We start from the raw sequence: 20650 nt of genomic DNA, 5'->3' as shown, positions 1-20650 counted from the left end.
AAAAGAAGAATAAATCCATGCCTTTTTATTTTGACAGATATGAATTATCTGAAAAAGTACATTGGAAACGAACATTGGCCAGCTTGCCACATGTTTAATTAAGAAATAAATGCCTTGCAAAAAATGAATAGGCACTTTGTCACTGACATCTACAATTAAAATGCAAAATGCAATTTTTTTCAGTCAGTAAACACTGCTTATTTATCATTTTTTTGACATCATTGTTCACTTTCAGTAAGCCTAGTTAACCTCCTAAGATTGGTTACCATGATGTAATCACAAAAAGACAAGCCCTGTTGCATAAAATTGGTACCTTCAAATGGAAATGACCACTTAACCGTGATGGAGAAAGCAAAACAGAAAAGCAGCAAAGAAAAGTGTTTTAGAGGACACTTAAGCTTACGGTATAAAGATGCATAGGGTAGCACAGCCAATGACTGTAACCTCCTAAATTCAGGGCCAGGCTTTAGGAGAAGTCTCACTTATCACATGTTACACAACCAAAGGTCAACTGGTTCTAATCACCCTTAACTCACCTCCAGGACACCCTCAGAGTCTGAGGAGAGGCTGGCTTCATGTTTGGAAACGACGACAGCAAGGCTGCTTAAGGCTAACAGCGCGTTGCCTTTGACCACTGGGCTGTCTCTGTTTAAAAAGAAAAAAATTCCAAGAGAGGATTTGGGGGCATTAACTGGGAGAAGAGAAGGTGCTATTATAGGGAGGGCAGATGAGGTCAAAAGCACTTCCATCCCTTCACAGAGCCTTGTAAACACAGGTATGTTGGTTCCCTGATGCCAGCAGCTTCTTTCCTCCTTCTGACAATAGTGCTGATTTTTAATTCTTCTTATAAATGTATGGTCATTATGCTTTGGGTAACCTAAAAAATCTAATAAGCTCATACATCTAAGCTTCTTCTTCCTAAAATTTTTATTTCATCTTTAGACCTTACATTTCCCAAGCCATCTTCTTCGGTGTCATCTTTGGCCAATATAAAAATGTACTGATTTGTTTTGGAAACACGGCGAAGGACAGTTGTGTGAATAAGCCCAGCAGAATGCAACTGGCCCCTGGCTTTTCTAAAGCACTGGTGTGTGGAATCAGCTTCTAGTGAACCACTTCAGATGGCATACTTTAACAGCAACTCGACACGCTGGCGGCTTTCCTCCGTCATTATCATTTTTCCCTTCTTTCTCTTAATATGCCAAAGCCAGCAACCTTAAAGTCAGTCTGTAACATAATTCAGAAACCCTAGATAATGCCAAAAAAGCTTGCTTTTAGGCTATTTGCATAGAGAGTTGTCTTTTTATATCACTCAAATGGTAGTTTTCTAATATTGGCAATAAAATCTTAAGTTTGACTTATGAATTTGGTATCAAGAAAACAATCTTTTAAATACACTTACCACTGGAAAATGTACATTTAGTATTATTCCATAATTCCAAAGTAAGCCTATAGAATAAAATCCCCAGTGGGACACTGATGAGATGCTCTTGGCTTGTGGACTTCATCATAACAGAACTCAGACAACACAGCACCCTTACCATCGGATAGTTCAGTTCTCAGGGAGTTCTATGATTGTGGGTTCCCAGAAATGCAGAGAATCCTTCCCCAGACCTGGACTTGAGACCTGAACTTTAATCAGTGTGTACATCCAAGAACTACTCCCTTGCTTACCCTGGTACAGGAATAGAGCAGATGGGCGGGATGAGGAAGATTTCCAGCCCTGCTCCCCATGCAAGCCTAGTGTCTCCAGCCCTAGGCCACAGTCATGACTGAACATGTGAGTTAGTGAGTATCAAAAGGTTAGTATACACCTGTGTTCTTGCATTTTTGTTTCCATTTGGTAAGAATGGAACTCAGGACTCGCCATTATCAAGTTCTATCAATCCATCCATTCCTTCCTTCCTTCTCTCTCCTACTCTCGGGTGATTAAGCTCAGTGAAGCCTTGCTCTGCACTCTTGATCATTTTGTTCATCTCTTCTTAGATCATTCCTCCATGAGGCCTATCATACATTGATAAGACAACAACATTTACACTGAGGGATGGGGCAGGGGGAGAAAACAGAAAGGAAGCCTTGAGGTTGAAGCAGTTTTGCAGTGAGGATTACTGGGAACTCCTATAGCTAACATTAAAATCCCAGGAAGCAAGGCAAGATGTGGGCATGCCCGGGTGCCCTAGCCAGAAAATCATTTAACAAAATCAAAATTAAACCCTTTATTTATTTATCGTTTTTTTGGTGGCGCAGTGGTTGAGGGTCCGCCTGCTGATGCAGGGGACACGGGTTCGTGCCCCAGTCCGGGAGGATCCCACATGCTGCAGAGCGGCTGGGCCCATGAGCCAAGGCCGCTGAGCCTGCGCGTCCGGAGCCTGTGCTCCGCAACGGGAGAGGCCACAACAGAGAGAGGCCTGCGTACCGCAAAAAAAAAATCCTTTATTTTAATATTCTCCCTTTCCTTTAACTGAGAATACCTTGAAGCCTGTTCTGCTACAAAATGGTCACGAATCCCTGAAGTAAGATTTTAAAAAGTTTTAAATTCTCAGTGAATTTATCACCCTGGAGAAATTCTTAGATGGTCACCAGAAATTGGGTATCAACATCTTTTAAAACAAGAATATTAGTCAAGATGACATAAAAAGTGTCTTTTTAACCCTGAAATTCTGAAAGAAAATTTAGCCTCAGTTTTAAAACAGTACCCCAAATCACTGTATTTCAAAAGTTTCTCTGGTCTTGACATTCCTGAGCATGTATTGTTCTTGTAAAATGGGGTAAAATGTATTTAAAGTCACTGGTAATTAGACCTTTGGATGCAGACTAAATGCATATTTGGACATTAATCTTTGAATAGGAAAAACTAGCTCACAGTCACAATGCATGCTTAGGCCAAGTTACACATTTCATAAAGGTACGGTGGTGACTAGCTCTCTCTTTTTTTTTTTTAACATCTTTATTGGAGTATAATTGCTTTACAATGGTGTGCTAGTTTCTGCTTTATAACAAAGTGAATCAGCTATACATATACATGTATCCCCATAGCTCCTCCTTCTTGCGTCTCCCTCCCACCGGTGACTAGCTCTTGAACATCTCTTCATTCCCCACTTGCCTTGCAGTAAGTTATGGAGAGAAGACACTCCATACATACACAGTGAGACAAATTCAAGGAGGAACTGGCCAGGTGAAACTCTAGAATAGGTTCAGCAAAAACTCTTCACCTTGTTGATTACATAACTATCCCCTACCAGTCAAGCAGCAGTGATTAATTTGCATAATAACATGTCAGCATCAGTGCAGTATTTATCTAGGCAACACCACTGACATTTTAATTAAATTGTCCTTTGAAACAAACAGATGCCATTAACCTAATTAAAAAGCTCAAGGAAGGATGAGCTACCATGATGCTTTCTTAGGGACAAAGTATTACATTACATATTAGTAAAGTGACCCAAGCCTTTGGGGATTTTTATCTTCAGGTTCAAATCTATTTAATTATTAACAATGAAAATAAATTTACATCAATCATCAGGTTTTATCTGTGTTCTGATTCTCCCTTAGTCCTATCCCTGATGCTTTTAAAAATGCTCTCAAATGAGCAAATCAGTCTAATGTTGTGACTAGTGTTTTACTTCCTACATTTAATTTATGCCTCAGAACAAAATAAGCCCTACATTGGCCCAAAGTAGCCTGTGGCAGCCATGGTCCAAGGAATAGAAGGCTAAGCTGGCAGGAGATGGTGATGCGGTCCTCACATGATTGGAGCAAGTCAGTGGGAAAAAGTAAAGAGAAGGCAGCAGACTGATTTTTTTCTTCCACTCTATCATTAATCTCTCAGCCTCTGGACCTTAACTATCTCCTGCTCACTTGCTGTCATGCCTAGTATTGTCAGGATTGCTTTAATAAGATAAGGTCTATAAAATACTGGGAAATTTTTGATGAAAAGGTAACACCATGAGAACATAAATTATTTTTACTCCATACCACTGAGAATGTGAACACACTCTTTTTGGGTATTAATCATGAAATGATGCTTTGCAAATCTAAGATTAAAGTCTTGGTGAACTAAAATTTTAGAATGGAATCTGCCAAAACTACTGGAGAGGCAAAATTACAGTTTGTTTTAATAGAAAGCTGCTAGTTTCTTCAGCATTTGAGCTTTTGTTGCAAGTGTCAGAGCACTGTTTTTAACAGGAACTGAGTAGACTACATAATAGAACAAACTATGAAAGGTAAAGGCCAAAGGCAGCCCCCCATCCCAGCACCTCCTCCCCTCCAATAAGCAGCTGAGTGCTCTCCCACTGTGTCTGCAGTTCACCAAACTAGGTAAACAGACACAAAGGAGTCCCTATCAATGCCTCTCTGTACTTTAGTTTTCATTTTGTCAACAGATATTTCCCATTGCCTCCCACGGAATTGAGTGTAGGGGAGGATTACCACTATATTCAGAAGACATGAGGCTGAGTAGTGATCAGGTATTGAGATCAGGTTTTAGAGCAAAGTACCTGCTTAAGAAATTGCTGGTGGAAAGCGAATTCTAAGGTAGATGGTGTTTTTTGGGTTTTGTTTTTTAGGCAAAATCTATGTAGCTACAGAAGGTTCTAGGACATGAGAAAAATAAACTGTAGTTAAATATTTCTAGATAATATAGACTTTCAATACGTATGAAATTCTCTGGGTCAAAGATATCTATATTATTTGGTGAATAAGAAGGAAGGAAGTCAAACAGCAGCAAGCTAAGGCTAATAGTGAAAAGGAGAAGTGTATGTAACTGACATGTAACTTACTACCAGGAACAATTAGGCAGCTTGCTAACCAAGGGACCTGAAGAGACTGTTCAAGCAAGTTCACTATGGTATAATTTTCTTAGTAAGAGTTGGCTTAAGATAAATAAAAAGCCTCAAGGTAGCAACACTCAAGTTATTTTTGTTAAAACAACCATAAGGATATGATGGAAATTGCTTTTTTACTGGGTTTTCACATTAGTTTTTAGTATTAAAAAATTCAATTTTTAGCTAACCTGGGCCCAATAACACCAGGAGAAAAAAAGGAGGTACTACCTTAAATTATTTACCGGTTCACAGTTGAGATTTAATCATCTGTTTGTAAAATAGACATAATTCACATTAGCAAAGATTTTTTTCTCCCCTGTACTAAATCACAATCCTTTAAATCTAAGCCAAAGCACAGGGCATTTTGTTAGGTGTACAGCATGGGCACTACTCTGATGTAAAGTTATGTGCCTGCACTGGTTCCTCCGTATTTTCACAGAAAGACATGTAGTAAGAATTAACTGAATATGAGAAAGGATAACAACTGACTTTTTAAAAAATAACTGAAAAGTCCTTTAAATCCTTAAAGTAATGAAATGCCAGAAAAGGAGAAACTGTTCGTACCTGTGAGGAAGAAAACTATTTATAGAAAATTCCTGGTAAGAGAATAAATGGATCTTACTTTGCAGCTGCTTTGGTGACCTCATCAGTCAACATGTCTCGAACCCTGTGATACAGACGGAAAATAGGTATGAGAGTTTATAGTAGAGCAAGAAACCAATCTTTTTGCATATTCATCAATTAATAAGAACCTCTGGCAATGACTCCAGATCTTAAAACTTCCATGTAGAATTTTAGTGTAAGGTGAATTTTAGTGTAATGTGAAAGAACTGTAATAAGGGCTTCATTTCCAAGACAGTTTCATCTTCCTAGTCCTTAGGTTACTTAGTAGAGGCAGGGAAGGAGGTGAATGCAACTAATGTATAGACAGTGTTTTCATGGTGTCATCTCTTAAACTGAGTGCTGGGTATACAAGTGTCCTTTATATTATTCTCTGTGATGGACTGAATGTTTGTGTCCTGCTGCCCCAAATTCACACGTTGAAATCTTAACTCTCAATGTATGGTATTTGGAGGTGGGTGGGGCCTTTGGGAGGTCATGAGGGTGGGGCCCTCATGAATGTGATTAGTGTCCTTAAAAGAAGAGAGAAGAGAGACCAGAGAGCTTGCTTTCTCTCTGCTCTCTGCCATGTGAAGCTACAAGGAGAAGGCAGCCATCTGCAAACTTAGGAAGCAGGCCCGCACCAGAACCAGGTCTGCTGTCACCTTGATCAAGGGTTTCCCAGCCTCCATAACTGTAGGAAATAAATTCTGTTGTTTAAGCCATCTGGTCTATGGTATTTTTGTTATAGCAACCTGAACTGACTAAAACATTCTCTCTTTTCTGCACAAGAGCTCACCAAAACAGCAATTTACTGCTTTCAAATTGTAGATAATAGAATTTTCACTATGTATGTATGGAAAATAAAATTTAAAATGTTTGCTATGGTATACGTGAAACTGATATAATGTTATACATCAATCATACCTCAATAAAAAAAAATGTTGGTTATAAAATTGAACTAAAAGAAAATACTTACATTTGTGGATTTAAAGGAAGGTATGTTCAATTAAAATATTCACAGTTTTTTTCATATAAGAGTCTTGAGATAAAGTGAAAAACAATCATTGACTGCCAAATTTATATTCCAAAGATGATATCATAACATGTTCACTGTACATTTTGAGTTTCATAAATTCAAAGTTTTTATAACTATCATAAAAGTTTTGCAAATATAACTGTATTTGCATTTGAAATATAATAAATTCTTAGCTATTCAGCACTCTTTGAGAATGAGTCATTCTTAAGAACCAAGTTTTTCAGATAGTTGCAAACTGCTCCTTAAACTTGTACTTTATAAAACCATTTGACAGTAAATTTCTCTAAAACGTATTGTCCAATCTTGGTCTTCCTAAATGGAGTATAGTGCATTCAGTGTATTCTTTTACTGGTCAACGTGAAATATTGACAGATGATGACTTGCCTGTACTTCTAGGTAGAGCCACTCCCTCCATTAGTTCCCTCCTCTTACCTACTCTCCCTTCTCTCTGCTGCATCACCAATTTTTCCTTCTCCACTTGTATTACTCCCCTTAGCTTGTGAACACACTATAATATCTACCATCTTAAAAAAAGAAGCCCTCCAGCTACTGCCCCATTCCACTGCTTCTCACACATCAGAACTCATTTAGAAGCGTAGCTTATACTTATGACTCCAGTTTATCTCTTTCCACTCTCTAGACCCTTCTATAATTTGGCTTTTGTTCCTACAAAACAGCTCCTTCATGGTCACCAGTGACTTTCAAGAGGCCCAATCTAATGCTCAGTTCTCAGTCTCCATCTTTTGTAGTCTCAGAGCAGCATCTGACACAATCGGTTGCTCCTTTCTTGAAACACTTTCTTCCTTCAGCTTTTAAGGTGGCTTTTACGATTCCATTCTCTCTTGGTTTTCTTCCTACAACACTAATCTTCCATCTGCTTTACTGGCTCCCTCATCATGTCCCCCATTTCTAAATGTTGAAGTGCTCCAGGGCTCACTCCTCTGACCTTTTCTCTATCTTTACTCATTCCCCAGATGATCTCATCCAGCATTGTGATTTTAAATGCAGTCAATATGATGATGATTCCCAAATTTATATAACCAGCCCTGACCTTACCCCTGACCTCTAGACTCATAGTCAACAACCTACTTGATATCTCCAAAGTACAGATCTAATTAGGTATCTCAGGCTTAGCAAGTCTCAAACCTGATTTCTACCCTAGACAGACCTGCTTTTCTATAGTTTTCCCCATCTTAGTAAATGGGAACTCCATACTTTTAGTTATTCACAGTCAAAATCTTGGAGTTATCCTTGACTTCTATCTCTCTCTCACATCCTCCATTCCATATGTCACCATGTATATTTGGAAGAGTATTGCTAACAGACCACTCCCCAAATTATCATTTTCAGAAGATGAAATTAAAACTATGTGTAAAGGAAAATAGGAAGCGAAATCCAAATTCTTAATCTCTAATCTTAAATCCAATGTCATAACGTTTTAAACTGCATTGCTATTTTTTAAATGAATCTAGGAAATGTAACTTAGAATCGAATTAGTTAACCGTACATGTGTACGTGTGCGCACGGGCACACACACACAGCTTCTGCTTTTCTACATATGCCAATTGTTAGTAAATAAAAAACTGAAACCAAGTAACCTTTGAACAGATTTTTATATTAAAGAAACCTGTGGCTACAGGAAAAGCTATTTAGATTCTGGGCACTTTACTTAGATTTAGGCTGCTGCAACATTAATCTGACAAGGTATTCATCACAACCCATGTAACAATTTAAATTGCTTTTAATGTGCCAGCACTTACACATTTCTAGATAATATAGTGGGAATTCACTGGGGGACATCTGCCAAAGAAATTAAAGACTTGACATGGTAAAATTGCTCCTAATAATGAAGATGTCTTGGAGAGGGAGGAGCAGGGGAGTGGAAGGGTATTCCTTGACTAAGTGAGTGGGAAAAACGCAATTTTCATTCAAAAGCATATAAAACAATCAATTATAGGGAAAAAGGGAAAAAGAAACCATTTCCACACTGCTTTAGAAAACAATAAAAATATTTAAAAACCATGAATAAAGTGCTCCTCCTTTGATCTGGGGAGGAAATAGAAAATACACCTATCACATCTTCAGCCCTTTGCCCTTCAGGCTCATACAGAGGTTAAAATTCCAACATTAAAGCCTTTAAAGTGGTCACCTTCTCCCTCACAGTTCATTTCCCATAACAAATAATGAGCACAGAAAGCCATCCCCTTACCAGAGCCAGGCTGTGCTTTTTTTGTATTGCACCTCCTCCGGTCCTTCTTTTCCATGTTTTAACTGCAACTCCAGCTCTCCCATCCTCCCCTGCAAAAAGCACAGCATCAATCAGCATGCAAACTCTATGGCCAAAATTATCTTAAAATTTCTTTGGAAAACACTTAGGTAACAATCCTTTCCCAATTGGCCTTAGGTGTTCCTGATAAGATATCAGATTTTGACAGAGGATGTGTGAGGAGAGAGAATTATATCACTGCTCAGGGATTTCCACATTCACCAAATAAGTATATCCCGGAGAAGTTGTATGTTTGGCAAATTTAGTGCAGAGCACTTCATTTGGGGATATCTATTAAAAGCAGATTTGAAGTCCATAGGTCCCAATCAACAAATTCCCTATATTGTAAAAATCTGCCTGTGTCGGCAGCTGACAATTTCAACTGACATGATACCAAGATTGGGGTCTGGGTACCAGTATTCTAACAGAATGGTAGAAATGAGTAGGAAGTATATAACACTTAAGATTTAGGTAATGTATAACAAAAGTTATTCTCAAACAGATGCACATTATATTTCTATTTCTTGACTAAACTTATAGATATAATTCTCAACCTGTACCATGCAATAAAAATATAGCTAATATCATCATCCCTTTAAGGGCAATGCCTTCAAATATTTATTATCTGTTCTATTTTTTTATACTCAGGATTATTTTGACCAGATGCTTTCCCCTCTACTCCATCACCAACTACATTATTTAAATGTAATTGAAATTCTGGTTTATTGATATACCCTGAACTGAACAAGAACTCAGATTGCATATTGCATTACTGAGTAATACCAAACCATTTTCAGAAGTGGTCGTGCGGCTCACATTCTCACTAGCGGTAAATAAGAGTTATGGCTGCTTCACATCCTCACCAGCATTTGAAATTACCAGGCTTTTAAATTTTTACCATTTGGGGAGGTGTAAAATGGGGCCCATTATGGTTTTAATTTTCATTTTACTGTTTACTGAGATTGAGCATCTTTCCAGATGTTTAATGACTATTTGGGTTTCCTATTCTGTCCATTTTTCTATTGGTTGCCTTTTTCTAATTGATTTTAGAGATCTAAGGTGTGCTCTACAGAAGAAAAATTAAACTCTCTATATATTCTAGAGAGGGAAGCAATATAGCTTTAGGTTAAGGATGTGGGCTCTGGAATCAGGATGTCCTGACCTAATGTCATTTCCACTTACTTGCTGTGTAAGTTTGGGCAAGTTACTTCACCTCTCTAAGCTTCAATTTCCATTTGTAAACTATAGCAAACACCTAACTCATGGTATTAGAGCATCACATAAAATAATGTGGAAAAGTGTCTATTTAGTGCAGTGACTGGTACCAAATAACTGCTACCATTACCAGGTTTGCTGTCAAAAACAAACTCTCCTTATTATCTTCTTATAATCTATTCTCTCACGAATATATCTAAATCCTTCTTGAAATAATTCATATTTTTAATCTGTACACTCTCAAAAAGGTTCCCCAAAATGTAATATCCAGACTATAAAGTTGCATGCCCTTGTATTTCTCTCATATACTCTCAGTTGCTAGCCTGTAAGCTCACTGAAGAGTATAAGGATGGTTTTATCCATCTAAGGAGTCCCTGTATTTTGCACAACCTCCAGCACACAGTGCCCTGGGGCTCACCAGTTCAGGCACTCTGAGATCTGATGGGCATTCTGTTCACATCCTTCATAGTTTCTATTTACTTCAATCATGTTCATCCCCATCTCCGTGTTTCCAATGATAGAATCCTGACCCTTTCATTCTCCCTCTGTCTCTTGGAGCAAGGTATCAGAGGTGATCAAACTGGCAAGATACTGATATTAATATTTAATATTGATAGCAGCCTCCCAAGAGGGTAGGCAAAATAGAAAATCATGTTTATTGCCTTCTCTGTTTGTTATGCTTCTTAAATCATACCTCTTTCCTCCTAAAACATTTACTTTCCATAATGCTTTCCAAAAAAAAGACAAATAAGAAATTAAAAGGTTAAAAATCTGTTCAGAAATAAGCAAAACACAAAAAGGCCAGTATATGTGCAGCCTCTTCAGAAGGCCTACTTTTCTGATCTCTCCTGTAGTCATAAACCAGTACAACTATTCTATAGTGACTAAGTAAATTTCTCATTTTTTCTTTCTCAGAGTCCCGGTTCTTCTCAATCTCCTCTTCTGAAAGGTCTCTAAATTCCTTCTACCCAGTCCCTGTTAGGCTATTTATTCAGATCTACTTTGCATCCAATTCTTCACCTACTGATAACAGAGATCCAATGGCATTTAACTCAGTTACCTCTGCTTCTGGTTAACAGCTGTGGTTAAGAAAGGGGGTAGGGTGGGGACACTCACTGGGAGAGAAAAGGTTGGAATGAGATTTTTTTTTAAATAGCTATTTATTTATTTATCTTTGGCTGTGTTGGGTCTTCGTTGCTGCGCACAGGCTTTCTCTAGTTGTGGCGAGCAGGGGCTACTCTTTGTTGCAGTGAGTGGGCTTCTCATTGCAGTGGCTTCTCTTGCTGCAGACCAAGGGCTCTAGGCATGCAGGCTTCAGTAATTGTGCTCACAGGCTCTAGAGAGCAGGCTGAGTAGTTGTGGCACACGGGCTTAGTTGCCCCGCGGCATGCGGGATCTTCCCGGGCCAGGGCTCAAACCGTGTGCCCTGCATTGGCGGGCGGATTCCTAACCACTGTGCCACCAGGGAAGTCCTGAACTGAGTTTTTTGGATTGCCTGTAGATACCAATTATTAATTTATCTATTCTTCTTCCTTTGTAAAAAAAAATCTTCAGCCTAGGTAACCACAAGCTTGCTGGTTACAGTGAGCAAATTTTACCTAACTCTAAACCTGCACATTAAAGACAAACAAACAAACAACCTTTACAAATGGTCAAAGAGTAATCTGCTAGGGATCACAATTCCTGACCGGTTTTGATTTCAGATTATTGTGCAGCCAGCTGACCAACTCAGGAAACAAGTATCTGCAGTCTACCTGTTTTAACTCCTCTGTCCTGTCGGAGGTCATATTCAGAGTCCCTAAGGGCCCTTTAACCAAAGGCTGGAGACCTTAACCTCCTCAGCATCCCACAAGGGCAGCAAGGTAAAGCCGACCTGTAGAGGGCACTTTACCAAAATGGACTTGGAACTGTCTATCAACTCGTATCTGCATTTTTCAACTTCATGGGAAGAAATCCAAATACCTCCCCATGTCAACCACTTTGATATGCTTACAATTCAAAATCCGACGTTCTTGTGGAAAAATTAGATAAGGCTGGAAGCTGACGCCTAAGCAAAAACCACTAGAAGCGTTCAAATTGCAAACATTCACATTATAGTCAACCTCTGGGAAATAATGTAGAATGCACCTTTTAGCGTATCTCCCAGGCTTATTGAATAAAACATGGCTCCTCTAAATGATTCTCTAGTCTAATGCTACGAAATATGTCTAACACCAGATGGAAGTAACTATACCTCCTGTACTGAACAAAGAGTTATCCTCCAGGATGGAAATTCTTGATATAGATGAGGAGTTTGGCAGTTCCTCTAATTCTTCTAAGATCCCACAAATTCTGTTTAAGTGTGTGGGCTCATTTTAAAAGACTTGTTGAACAGTTAAAATGCATCAGCATACTTTCAAATAATAGTGATAGCCTAGAAAGCACTGCTGTACTTTTCAAATAATACTGAAAATTTTATTATAGTCCCTACTTTGAGTTTCACCTCTTAATCCCCAATTCTCAATGGAACTAGGCTTATTAGAAACCCAAAGGAAAGAGATTTTAAGTGATAAATAAATAAAGATACACACTATCACCTACAACAGTAGAAAAGCAGAATAATTGACCTGTGTTACTAAAAATACTCAGCTGGCTTTTCATAAATTGATCTGTCCTCTAAAATATTAAACCAATTTGCATTATTTATAACAACTAATGACGGTGTTAGGGAAAATGCATGATGCAGTGGCCAAGGCTGAGGCTCTGGAATCAGACAAATCCAGGTTAAGTTCCAGTTCTCTCATTTACTGACTGTTAGATTTTGTGCAGTTTGCTTTGCTTCCCTAGCTAACCCTGCTTCCCCATCTATAATCCCATTCTACATGAGGCTACCAACATCCACTTCAAAGAGCTTCTGTAAAGATGAACTGAAATACTATACATGAAACGTTGGACAGACACTAGTTATTTAATAAATGGTAGCTCTTGTTATAAAAAAGAAACCACCGAGGGCTTTTTTTTTTAATAAGTTGCTTGTCATCTGCATGTTATACCATAATCCTACTCAATTTCGCCTTCTTTATGCTAAGAGCTAAATAAAATTCTCAGTACATGCTGCAGGAGGAGTTGTTCTTGCCAGCTCCAGGTGCCTATACTGGAGTACATCCTCTATTAAAGCATCAAAGATTTGTACTGGCATTGCTAGTGGACACGTTAGTCTCCTGCACTGGACTGGGAGCTCACTGAGAGGAAGGAGTGCTTTATTCCTCTTTCTATCCCACACACCCGGCACAGGACCTGGCCAGTAAAGTAAGTTCCATAAATGTTTGGTGAAGGAAAACACTGCAAACTTACAAAGGGAAAAATGAGTGTGCGAAAAAGTGCATACTCTGATAAGCAATCTCACTCTTCTTGAATAAAAACTATAATTGGTTAAGGGTGTGTAGGGGTAATTCATTCATTCACTTATGCATCTACTCAAAACAAAGTGGCCAGATGCTGCTGAGGATAAAAAAGTGTGTAGGCCAAGCAAAAGGGTACAATGGTTCCAAGGGAATGTCTTTAAAATGCAGATTCCAGTTTAGTTTGGGGAACCATCTAAAACACTGTTGTTCAGAGTAGGGTTGATAGACTGAATTAAAAGCACCTGGCAGCTTGGTAAACATGGAGATTCCGGATCTCCTATTCAGTTCCAGTGAACCAGAATCTCTGAAGATAAATTCTAGAACGAATATGTTGTAGCAAGGTTTTAATTTGAGAACATCAATGCTGAGATGCTTAGTCATTCCTCCAGCCCCACCTCTATCCTTTAGGACAGCTGTTACCTTTAACCATAACACCTCATTTCCTAAGCCTTCATGAAAATCTTATTTGGGGCCATAAATTACTTAAGTAATTTAGATTTTTTCTATCATCCTTAACAGAGAATTTTAAGCTAGGAAAAAGGATTGAGTTAGTAGTTTTTTCCTTATGCAATTAAATGTTCATATATTCCCAAACTGATTAAAAATTATTTCTAATTTTAAAAACTCACAAGCTATAACTTATAATATTACTGGAATAAAAGAAGTCAAATTGAGCGTAATTCATTTATTTAGTGAGCACTAACTATGTTTTAGACACATGTCAGGTTCTAGACACGCAACAGAGAGGAAAACACAGCTTCTGGCTTTAAGGAACAGAGCCAACTGGAGGGAGGCCCCAGACATATAACTAGGGTGATAAGGGCTTTGAAAAGGGAAGCATGGGTTCTAAGGAGGCACACAGAGAGGGAAGGCACACAGATAAAACCATGTAAAAAAAACAAGTAGAAATTTGCCATTCCAACATGTGCCCCTTTCACGACTATGACAACTATAAATACAAAGTGAAACTTATTCCTGGAATTGAGAAAAAGGGAAAAGCTGCAAAACCAGCCTTGAATAGGCAGAGAGGGAACGGCAGTGCCTGCAACAGAAGGAACAGTGTAGGTAAAAGCCAAGAGGTAGGGAAGACATGCTGAGTTTGGGAAAACAAAGAAATTGAGCAAGGCCGAAAATTCAGGGGAAGGGTTAAGAGACGAAGCTGGAGATGTAAAAGCAAGTCCAGCTCGAGAGGGCGCAGGTACAGGATGAAACGATGAGCTCAGTTTGGGACACACTCAAATTGAGGTGCTGTGGGACAGCCACCACGGATATCTGGGACAATGAGAGGCGTTCACAGAGCAGCAGGACTTCGGAGAGGAGCGCTCAAGAGGCAGCTCTGGATGGAACACACATCTGGCGGGGGGCGGGCATCACACTTAAAATTTAAGTGCAGTTATATATGCATGCCTCACATTCTTTTATGAGCAAAAATAACCGTTGCCTTTTTGACAGTGCTATTTTTCTAAGTGCTCTTACACTAAATACGTATTTGTAGTAAACCTTAAGAGACACGCCCTAGAGCAAGTCACCCCGTGGTTTCATTACCTGTAAAATGGCATGATAAGCACGAGTCATATATGCGAGCCAGGCCTGTGGGAGAAAAATTGCACGGTGCCACTCGGAAAGCTGGATGTGAACCTGTGGGAAAAACGTACCAGGACATAAGTTAGGCTGCACAGTATTAAAACAGAATAAAATGAAAACTGTATCATCAATTCTCTCTTTCCCTTCATTTTCTATGGTCTGGATTCTAAAACAAACCAAATCAGTCTAGGATCAGAACCACAAATAAGATCTTTCGGATATTTTCAAAGGAGAGGAGCTTAGAGTCCTGTAAGGACAAAATACAGTAAGCCTGGAATTTTCTAAATTAAAGCAAATAAAATCCTACAATAATAACAAGTTAAGATGTATGTGTAATACAAATATGTCCTCGAAAATCAGGGGGAAACTCTGTAAAGCCTCTTGCCAATGTCAGGAAACTAGGTATTGTCTAACAAAATCCCCCTAGTAATTTTAAATAAAAATAAATATCGCTCACATCTTGGACTTCCAATATGACAATTTCTGAAGTAATAAACTTAAATTGCCATCAGAAATATCATGTTGTGTAGAAACCAGGATGTTAAGAGCATGCAAATGAGTCCCGCACACAGCAATTGAGCACACCACTAGATAAATGCCCTTTAATCAGTGTGGGTAAACAAGAGAAAAATGATATATGCCAACACTGAAATCCTGTTTCTGAAGACAGGCCCAGACAAAACATCTGGTTTTCATAGTCATTTCTGTTTCTACCTATTACTATACTGCTATCTTGCGACAAATCTTCCCAGGTCTGCTTCTGTTAAAGAAAGATCACTCAAGAAAAAATAGTCACAGTGCATCACATTTCATGTTTCCTGTAACTCATCTCATCTAAACTCAAACAACAGAAACTTTAGTCTGTGTCTTACAGACAAAAAACAACAACACAAAAAGGACAAATTTCTACATAATTACCCCAGAATCATGATAACTACAGTGTTTAAAGAGATTTTACTGTATTATAGGAATTAATTTTCTCAAGTGCTTTGTGATGGGGAAGAGAACAGCCTCTCTGAACACAGTTGGTTCCCATGGCTTCTGGTATTTTCTCTAATCCCAATCTTAGTGTGGGCCTACTATACGCAAGGGACTCTGGAAGGATGTGAGGATTATAAATCGATCAGTAACTGCACAGAGTTCAGAAATGTGCAGGGAGAGTCAGAAATGTACACAAATAGATTATAAGGCAAAATTATGAAGCACCTATGGGAACAAAGAGATCAGTCTGTCTGCAATCTAGCACTCCTCATCCCACTGCTTCTTTTTTAAAAATTAGATACTCAAACTGTATGAAAAAGATAAGGTCTTTTGCCATTCCAACATGTGCCCCTTTCACAACTATGACAACTATAAATACAAAGTGAAACTTATTCCTGGAATTGAGAAAAAGGGAAAAGCTGCAAAACCAGCCTTGAACAGGCAGAGAGGGAACGGCAGATCACGAAATGAACCTAAAAAAAAATTATAAAGTCAGATTTCTTGCTTTTCTGATCAAGTACTCACTCTATTGAGTAGGGTAGGGGAAGCCTTGTCAACATGTTAACAAAACTCCTTGAAGGAAGGGGCCTACCAATTCCTGCTTCTTCTCTTGTTATCCAGGAAGCTGTGGCGGCATTAATTAGTCCTTGACCTTGCTCTGTTTCCAAAATGTGGGGACTTCCCTTTAGCTTTTTCCTACCCTTTTCAAAAAATACATTAATTATCTTTAAGTTCCATTTTGAGACCTGGATTTCACAGAACGGATACAAACACCACAACCAAAACTTTTATCTCTTACTTCAGAACCTCAAAATATTTTAAAATTTTGCTGCTACATAATCCATGGACATCATTGCACAACTGAGAATATCCACAGTCTCAGCAAATTGGCAATAAGAGCACTGGATGTTCTTGGAAAGACAGTGATCTCAATTGGCTTCTTAAACTTGAGTTAAAAAAAGAAAGTAATATGAAAAAATGTAAAGGAACATGAGCAAATCAAATGCTGAGCTTCTAAGAACAAAGACTGTCATGCCAGGAAACCTACTTACAAGGAGGCTATAAACCGAAGGTTAAAGCTAACCCTCTTGCTGCTGTTCAGACCACATCTGAAGGTGGGTGCAGGGAAGCAGTCATGCTTGAGCCTAGACACCTGCCCGAACTCCCCAGGTTTTATGAGATTACACCTAGTCTTAGTGTTCTGTGGAGTTAGCTGTGACTAAATCTCTTTAAAAATGCACTTTCTCGCTCTTTCCCTTACAGAAGAGAGACTTAGAGAAACAGCTTAAACATAGTCACGTCCTTACTCTCCAGTTGTGTTACAGGCAGAAAAGACTTCCTTGACCATGTTTAACAAAAACACATTTTAGGATGTGTTCAGTCACCCCATAGAGGTTAATGTTGCTAGGCTGAAAAATATAATTTGCATTACTGAAGTATGAAAATCATGTATAATTTGCTATACTGGCGAGATGGCTTTGAAGGAAGCCCAAGCAACAAACTAATTCCAATCATGAAGTTCCAACCCTGTTATTCAACAGATGATAAAGCAGGGTTCTCAACCACTGTGCACCGAGTTTTAATTAACACATGAAATACAGTTTTTCTAAGGCTAACTATGTATACCCTTGCAGTGAATAACAGGTGTCTAATGGACTGCTAAGGTGAGCAGCTTCTATGACTTAGGAAAGAGTAAGAGTTTCTATGTCTAAGAGGTAGTACTAAGTATAACGAAACATTACTGCACATGCCTAAAAGAGAGACTACATTAGGGAAATACGCAAGTAGGGTAAAGGGGGAAAAGAAGGATAATAAGGCAAGAGTGGGGACAGGAGCAGGTCACAGGACTAAATAGGGTGGTCAGGGTATCTCGTTGAGAAGATGAAGCCTGAGTGAAAACTTGAAGATGAAGAACTGGTGGGAACGTAAAATGGTTCAGCTGCTGTGGAAAACAGTTTGGTTGTTCCTCAAAAAGTTAAACATAGAATTACCAAATGACCTAGCAATTCCACTCCTAGGTATATACCAAACAGAAGTGAAATGACATATTTAAACAAATACTGTACATGAATGCTCAAGCAGCACTTTCACAGTAGTCGCCAGGCAGAAATAACCCAAATGTTCATGAATGAATAAATGGAAAAACAAAATATGATAAATCCACAATGGAATATTATTTGCCCATAAAAAGGAATGAAGTACTAATGCATGCTACAATGTGGATGCACCTTGAAAACACTACGTGAAAGTCAAAGAAGCCAGACACGAAAGGTCACAGGTTATATGATTCCATTTATATTAAATGTCCAGAATAGGTAAATCCATAGAGAGAGAAAGCAAATTAGTGGTTTCCAGGGGTGGGGAGGAGGTAGGGAGAGGAAGAAGTGGGAGGGAATGTTTAATGCATACACGGTCTCATCTAAGGGTGATGAAAATGTTTCAGAACTAGACAGAGGTGAAGGTTGCACACTGGGAATGTACTAAATACCACTGGATTGTAGATTGTACACTTTAAGCTTTAAAATGGTTAGTTTGATGTTATGTGAATTTTACCTCAATTAAAAAAAAACCCACAAGGTAAGGCAAAGATCCCTAAAGTGAGCACATGGCTGACCTGTTTTAGGAACAAAAGGGAGGCCAGGGTAACTAGCACAGATAGAGTAAGCAAAGAGGAGAGTGTAAAAAGAGAAGGCTGGAGAATTAACAGGAGAAAGCAGGGCCTCCTAGGTCACTTCTCAGGACTTGCCTTTACTCTTACTAAAGGGGGAGCCATTATAAGGTTTTGAGAAAAATGACACAATCTAATCTACATCGTAAAAGGATCATGCTGACTGCTCTGTTGAGAACAGACTGTAGCGGGCAAAGGTCAAAGCAGAGAAATCTACTCAGAGGCTCCAGCAAAAATCCAGGTAAGAGACAATGGTGGCTCGAGTGGTAGCAGTAACACTGTAGAATAAAAGTTTTCGAGTATTTAGCTGTGTAATTTTTCCAGCCCACCCCAAATATTAAGTAAAATGCCAATATATAAAACAGAGAAGCAAAATTTGTGTAAATGAAGTAAGGGTGAAGGCTGAGGGCTTGGCGTTCAGCCCTCTTGATCATCTGAGTCTACTTTGTGGTGGTCCCTAGTACTTTTTAAAACACAGTTTTAACTAGAGGGACATAAAAGAGATCAGTGGTTGTCAGGAGATGGGGGAGCGGGGGAGGAGCTGACTACAAAGGAGCATGGGGGGATTTTCGGGTGATAGAACTATTCTCATCGTAACTGTGGTACTGATTAGACAAATGTGTTCATGTCTCAAAATTCATAGAACTATACACTAAAAGGGGACAAACCTACTGTACGCATATAACTCAGTAAAATAAAATTTAAAATACATAGTTTGAAAATGGCTACTTTTAGAACATACACTTCTCAAACATTCACCTCCCACCATCTAATACCCTCTGTATCCTTCTTTGTCATCATCATTCAAAATCCACTCTTTCTCTTATTTTTCCTTTTCCTATCAATATTACCCCATCAATATTACAATCACCAGGTTTGAAATTTCTGATTTATCCTGGACTTCTCCCTTGCCCCCAACTCAACTGTCATCTCTACCTCTAAAATGTTTACTATGTTTGTCCCTACTTCCTCACTGGGGGAGTCCTAATTCCTGCCTTGATTACTGAGGCCACCTAACTGATCTCTTAACAGCCTAAAATCTTTCCTCCTTCTAATACATCCTGAATGGTGTTGCTACTATTACATTAACTCAGAACTTCTTTTCAAAAACCTTTGATGGTTCATTAAAGAATAAAGTCCAAATTCTTCTGTGCTGTGTCCAAAGTATCTTAGAATCAAATTAAGAAATAATTTATTGTAGGGACCTCCCTGGCAGGTTCGATCCCTGGTCAGAGAACTAAGATCCCACATGCCACTCATAGCGGCAAAAAAAAGAAAAAAAAAAAGAAAGAATTTGTTGTTATGTGAGAACTCTGCTGCCCTGCTGGTTAAGATCCTCATCCAATTTCCCCACTTGATTTTCTGCTCCTCTTTTTCATTTAACCTGTATTCTGGTTGATTTGGGTTATAAACCAATTCCCAAGCCTGTCCTATATTCTACAAGACCTTTGCATTCACTGACTGCTTCTGTTGCTTTTAATGCCCAGTCTTCCTCTCACCTCTACTTTCTGAAATAATTTCTCCCATCCCTATGCTTGGAAATACACTATATGCCTCTCCCATTATACTCAACAGATTCCATCTTAGACTATTTGTTCATGGACCTTAATCTCATACAATCCCAAGGGCAGAAATCATATCCTATTCATCCCGGAATCCCTCCCATGAAAACCACAACAGTATCTCGCACTTAAGTGTTCACTTAAATTCCTGCTGAGTTTAACCAATTAAACGTACAGTGTTCGCTTTAAGGCAAAATCTTGTCATGTGAAAACCACACTGTCATAAACAAGTAATCAAGAAATCACAGAAAGTTATGATGTGTAAAAACACAATGTTAGAAAACATTTTTAGTAGGCACGGCTAAACACAAACACAAGTTGTTGAGAATACAGTTATTTGAAATTTTACAGAACATATCCAAAATGTTCTGGCTGGGAAATGTTTCATTCCAGATTAAAAACACAGTGACTGACAAGGCGATATTTTAAAGCGGGTATTATAAACTTTGTATTTTGAAATTTCCTAACAAAACTTTTTAATTTGTATCATACAAGTTCTAATGACATATATGTGAAATACTCGTTCAAC

General features: G+C 38.6%; 1 protein-coding gene across 8 annotated transcripts in view; it reads right to left on the bottom strand.

Annotated features, from left to right (window-relative positions):
- FOCAD (focadhesin) overlaps positions 1 to 20650 on the bottom strand; it is a 314089-nt gene that overhangs the window by 72466 nt on the left and 220973 nt on the right. For all 8 annotated transcript variants that reach the window (XR_004350331.1, XM_032634650.1, XM_032634653.1 and 5 more), the window contains 4 exons: positions 14872 to 14964; positions 8672 to 8760; positions 5446 to 5490; positions 537 to 645 (listed from right to left, as the gene is read on the bottom strand). Coding sequence is in view for 7 of the 8 variants with exons in the window: in XM_032634650.1 (XP_032490541.1) it covers positions 537 to 645; positions 5446 to 5490; positions 8672 to 8760; positions 14872 to 14964 (336 nt within the window). In the remaining variant the exon portion in view is untranslated. The remainder of the gene's footprint in view (positions 1 to 536; positions 646 to 5445; positions 5491 to 8671; positions 8761 to 14871; positions 14965 to 20650) is intronic.

The sequence above is a fragment of the Phocoena sinus genome, chromosome 6, assembly GCF_008692025.1.
Source record: "Phocoena sinus isolate mPhoSin1 chromosome 6, mPhoSin1.pri, whole genome shotgun sequence".
NCBI classification, from domain to species: domain Eukaryota; kingdom Metazoa; phylum Chordata; class Mammalia; order Artiodactyla; family Phocoenidae; genus Phocoena; species Phocoena sinus.
This window is presented reverse-complemented; position numbering and strand designations above follow the sequence as displayed.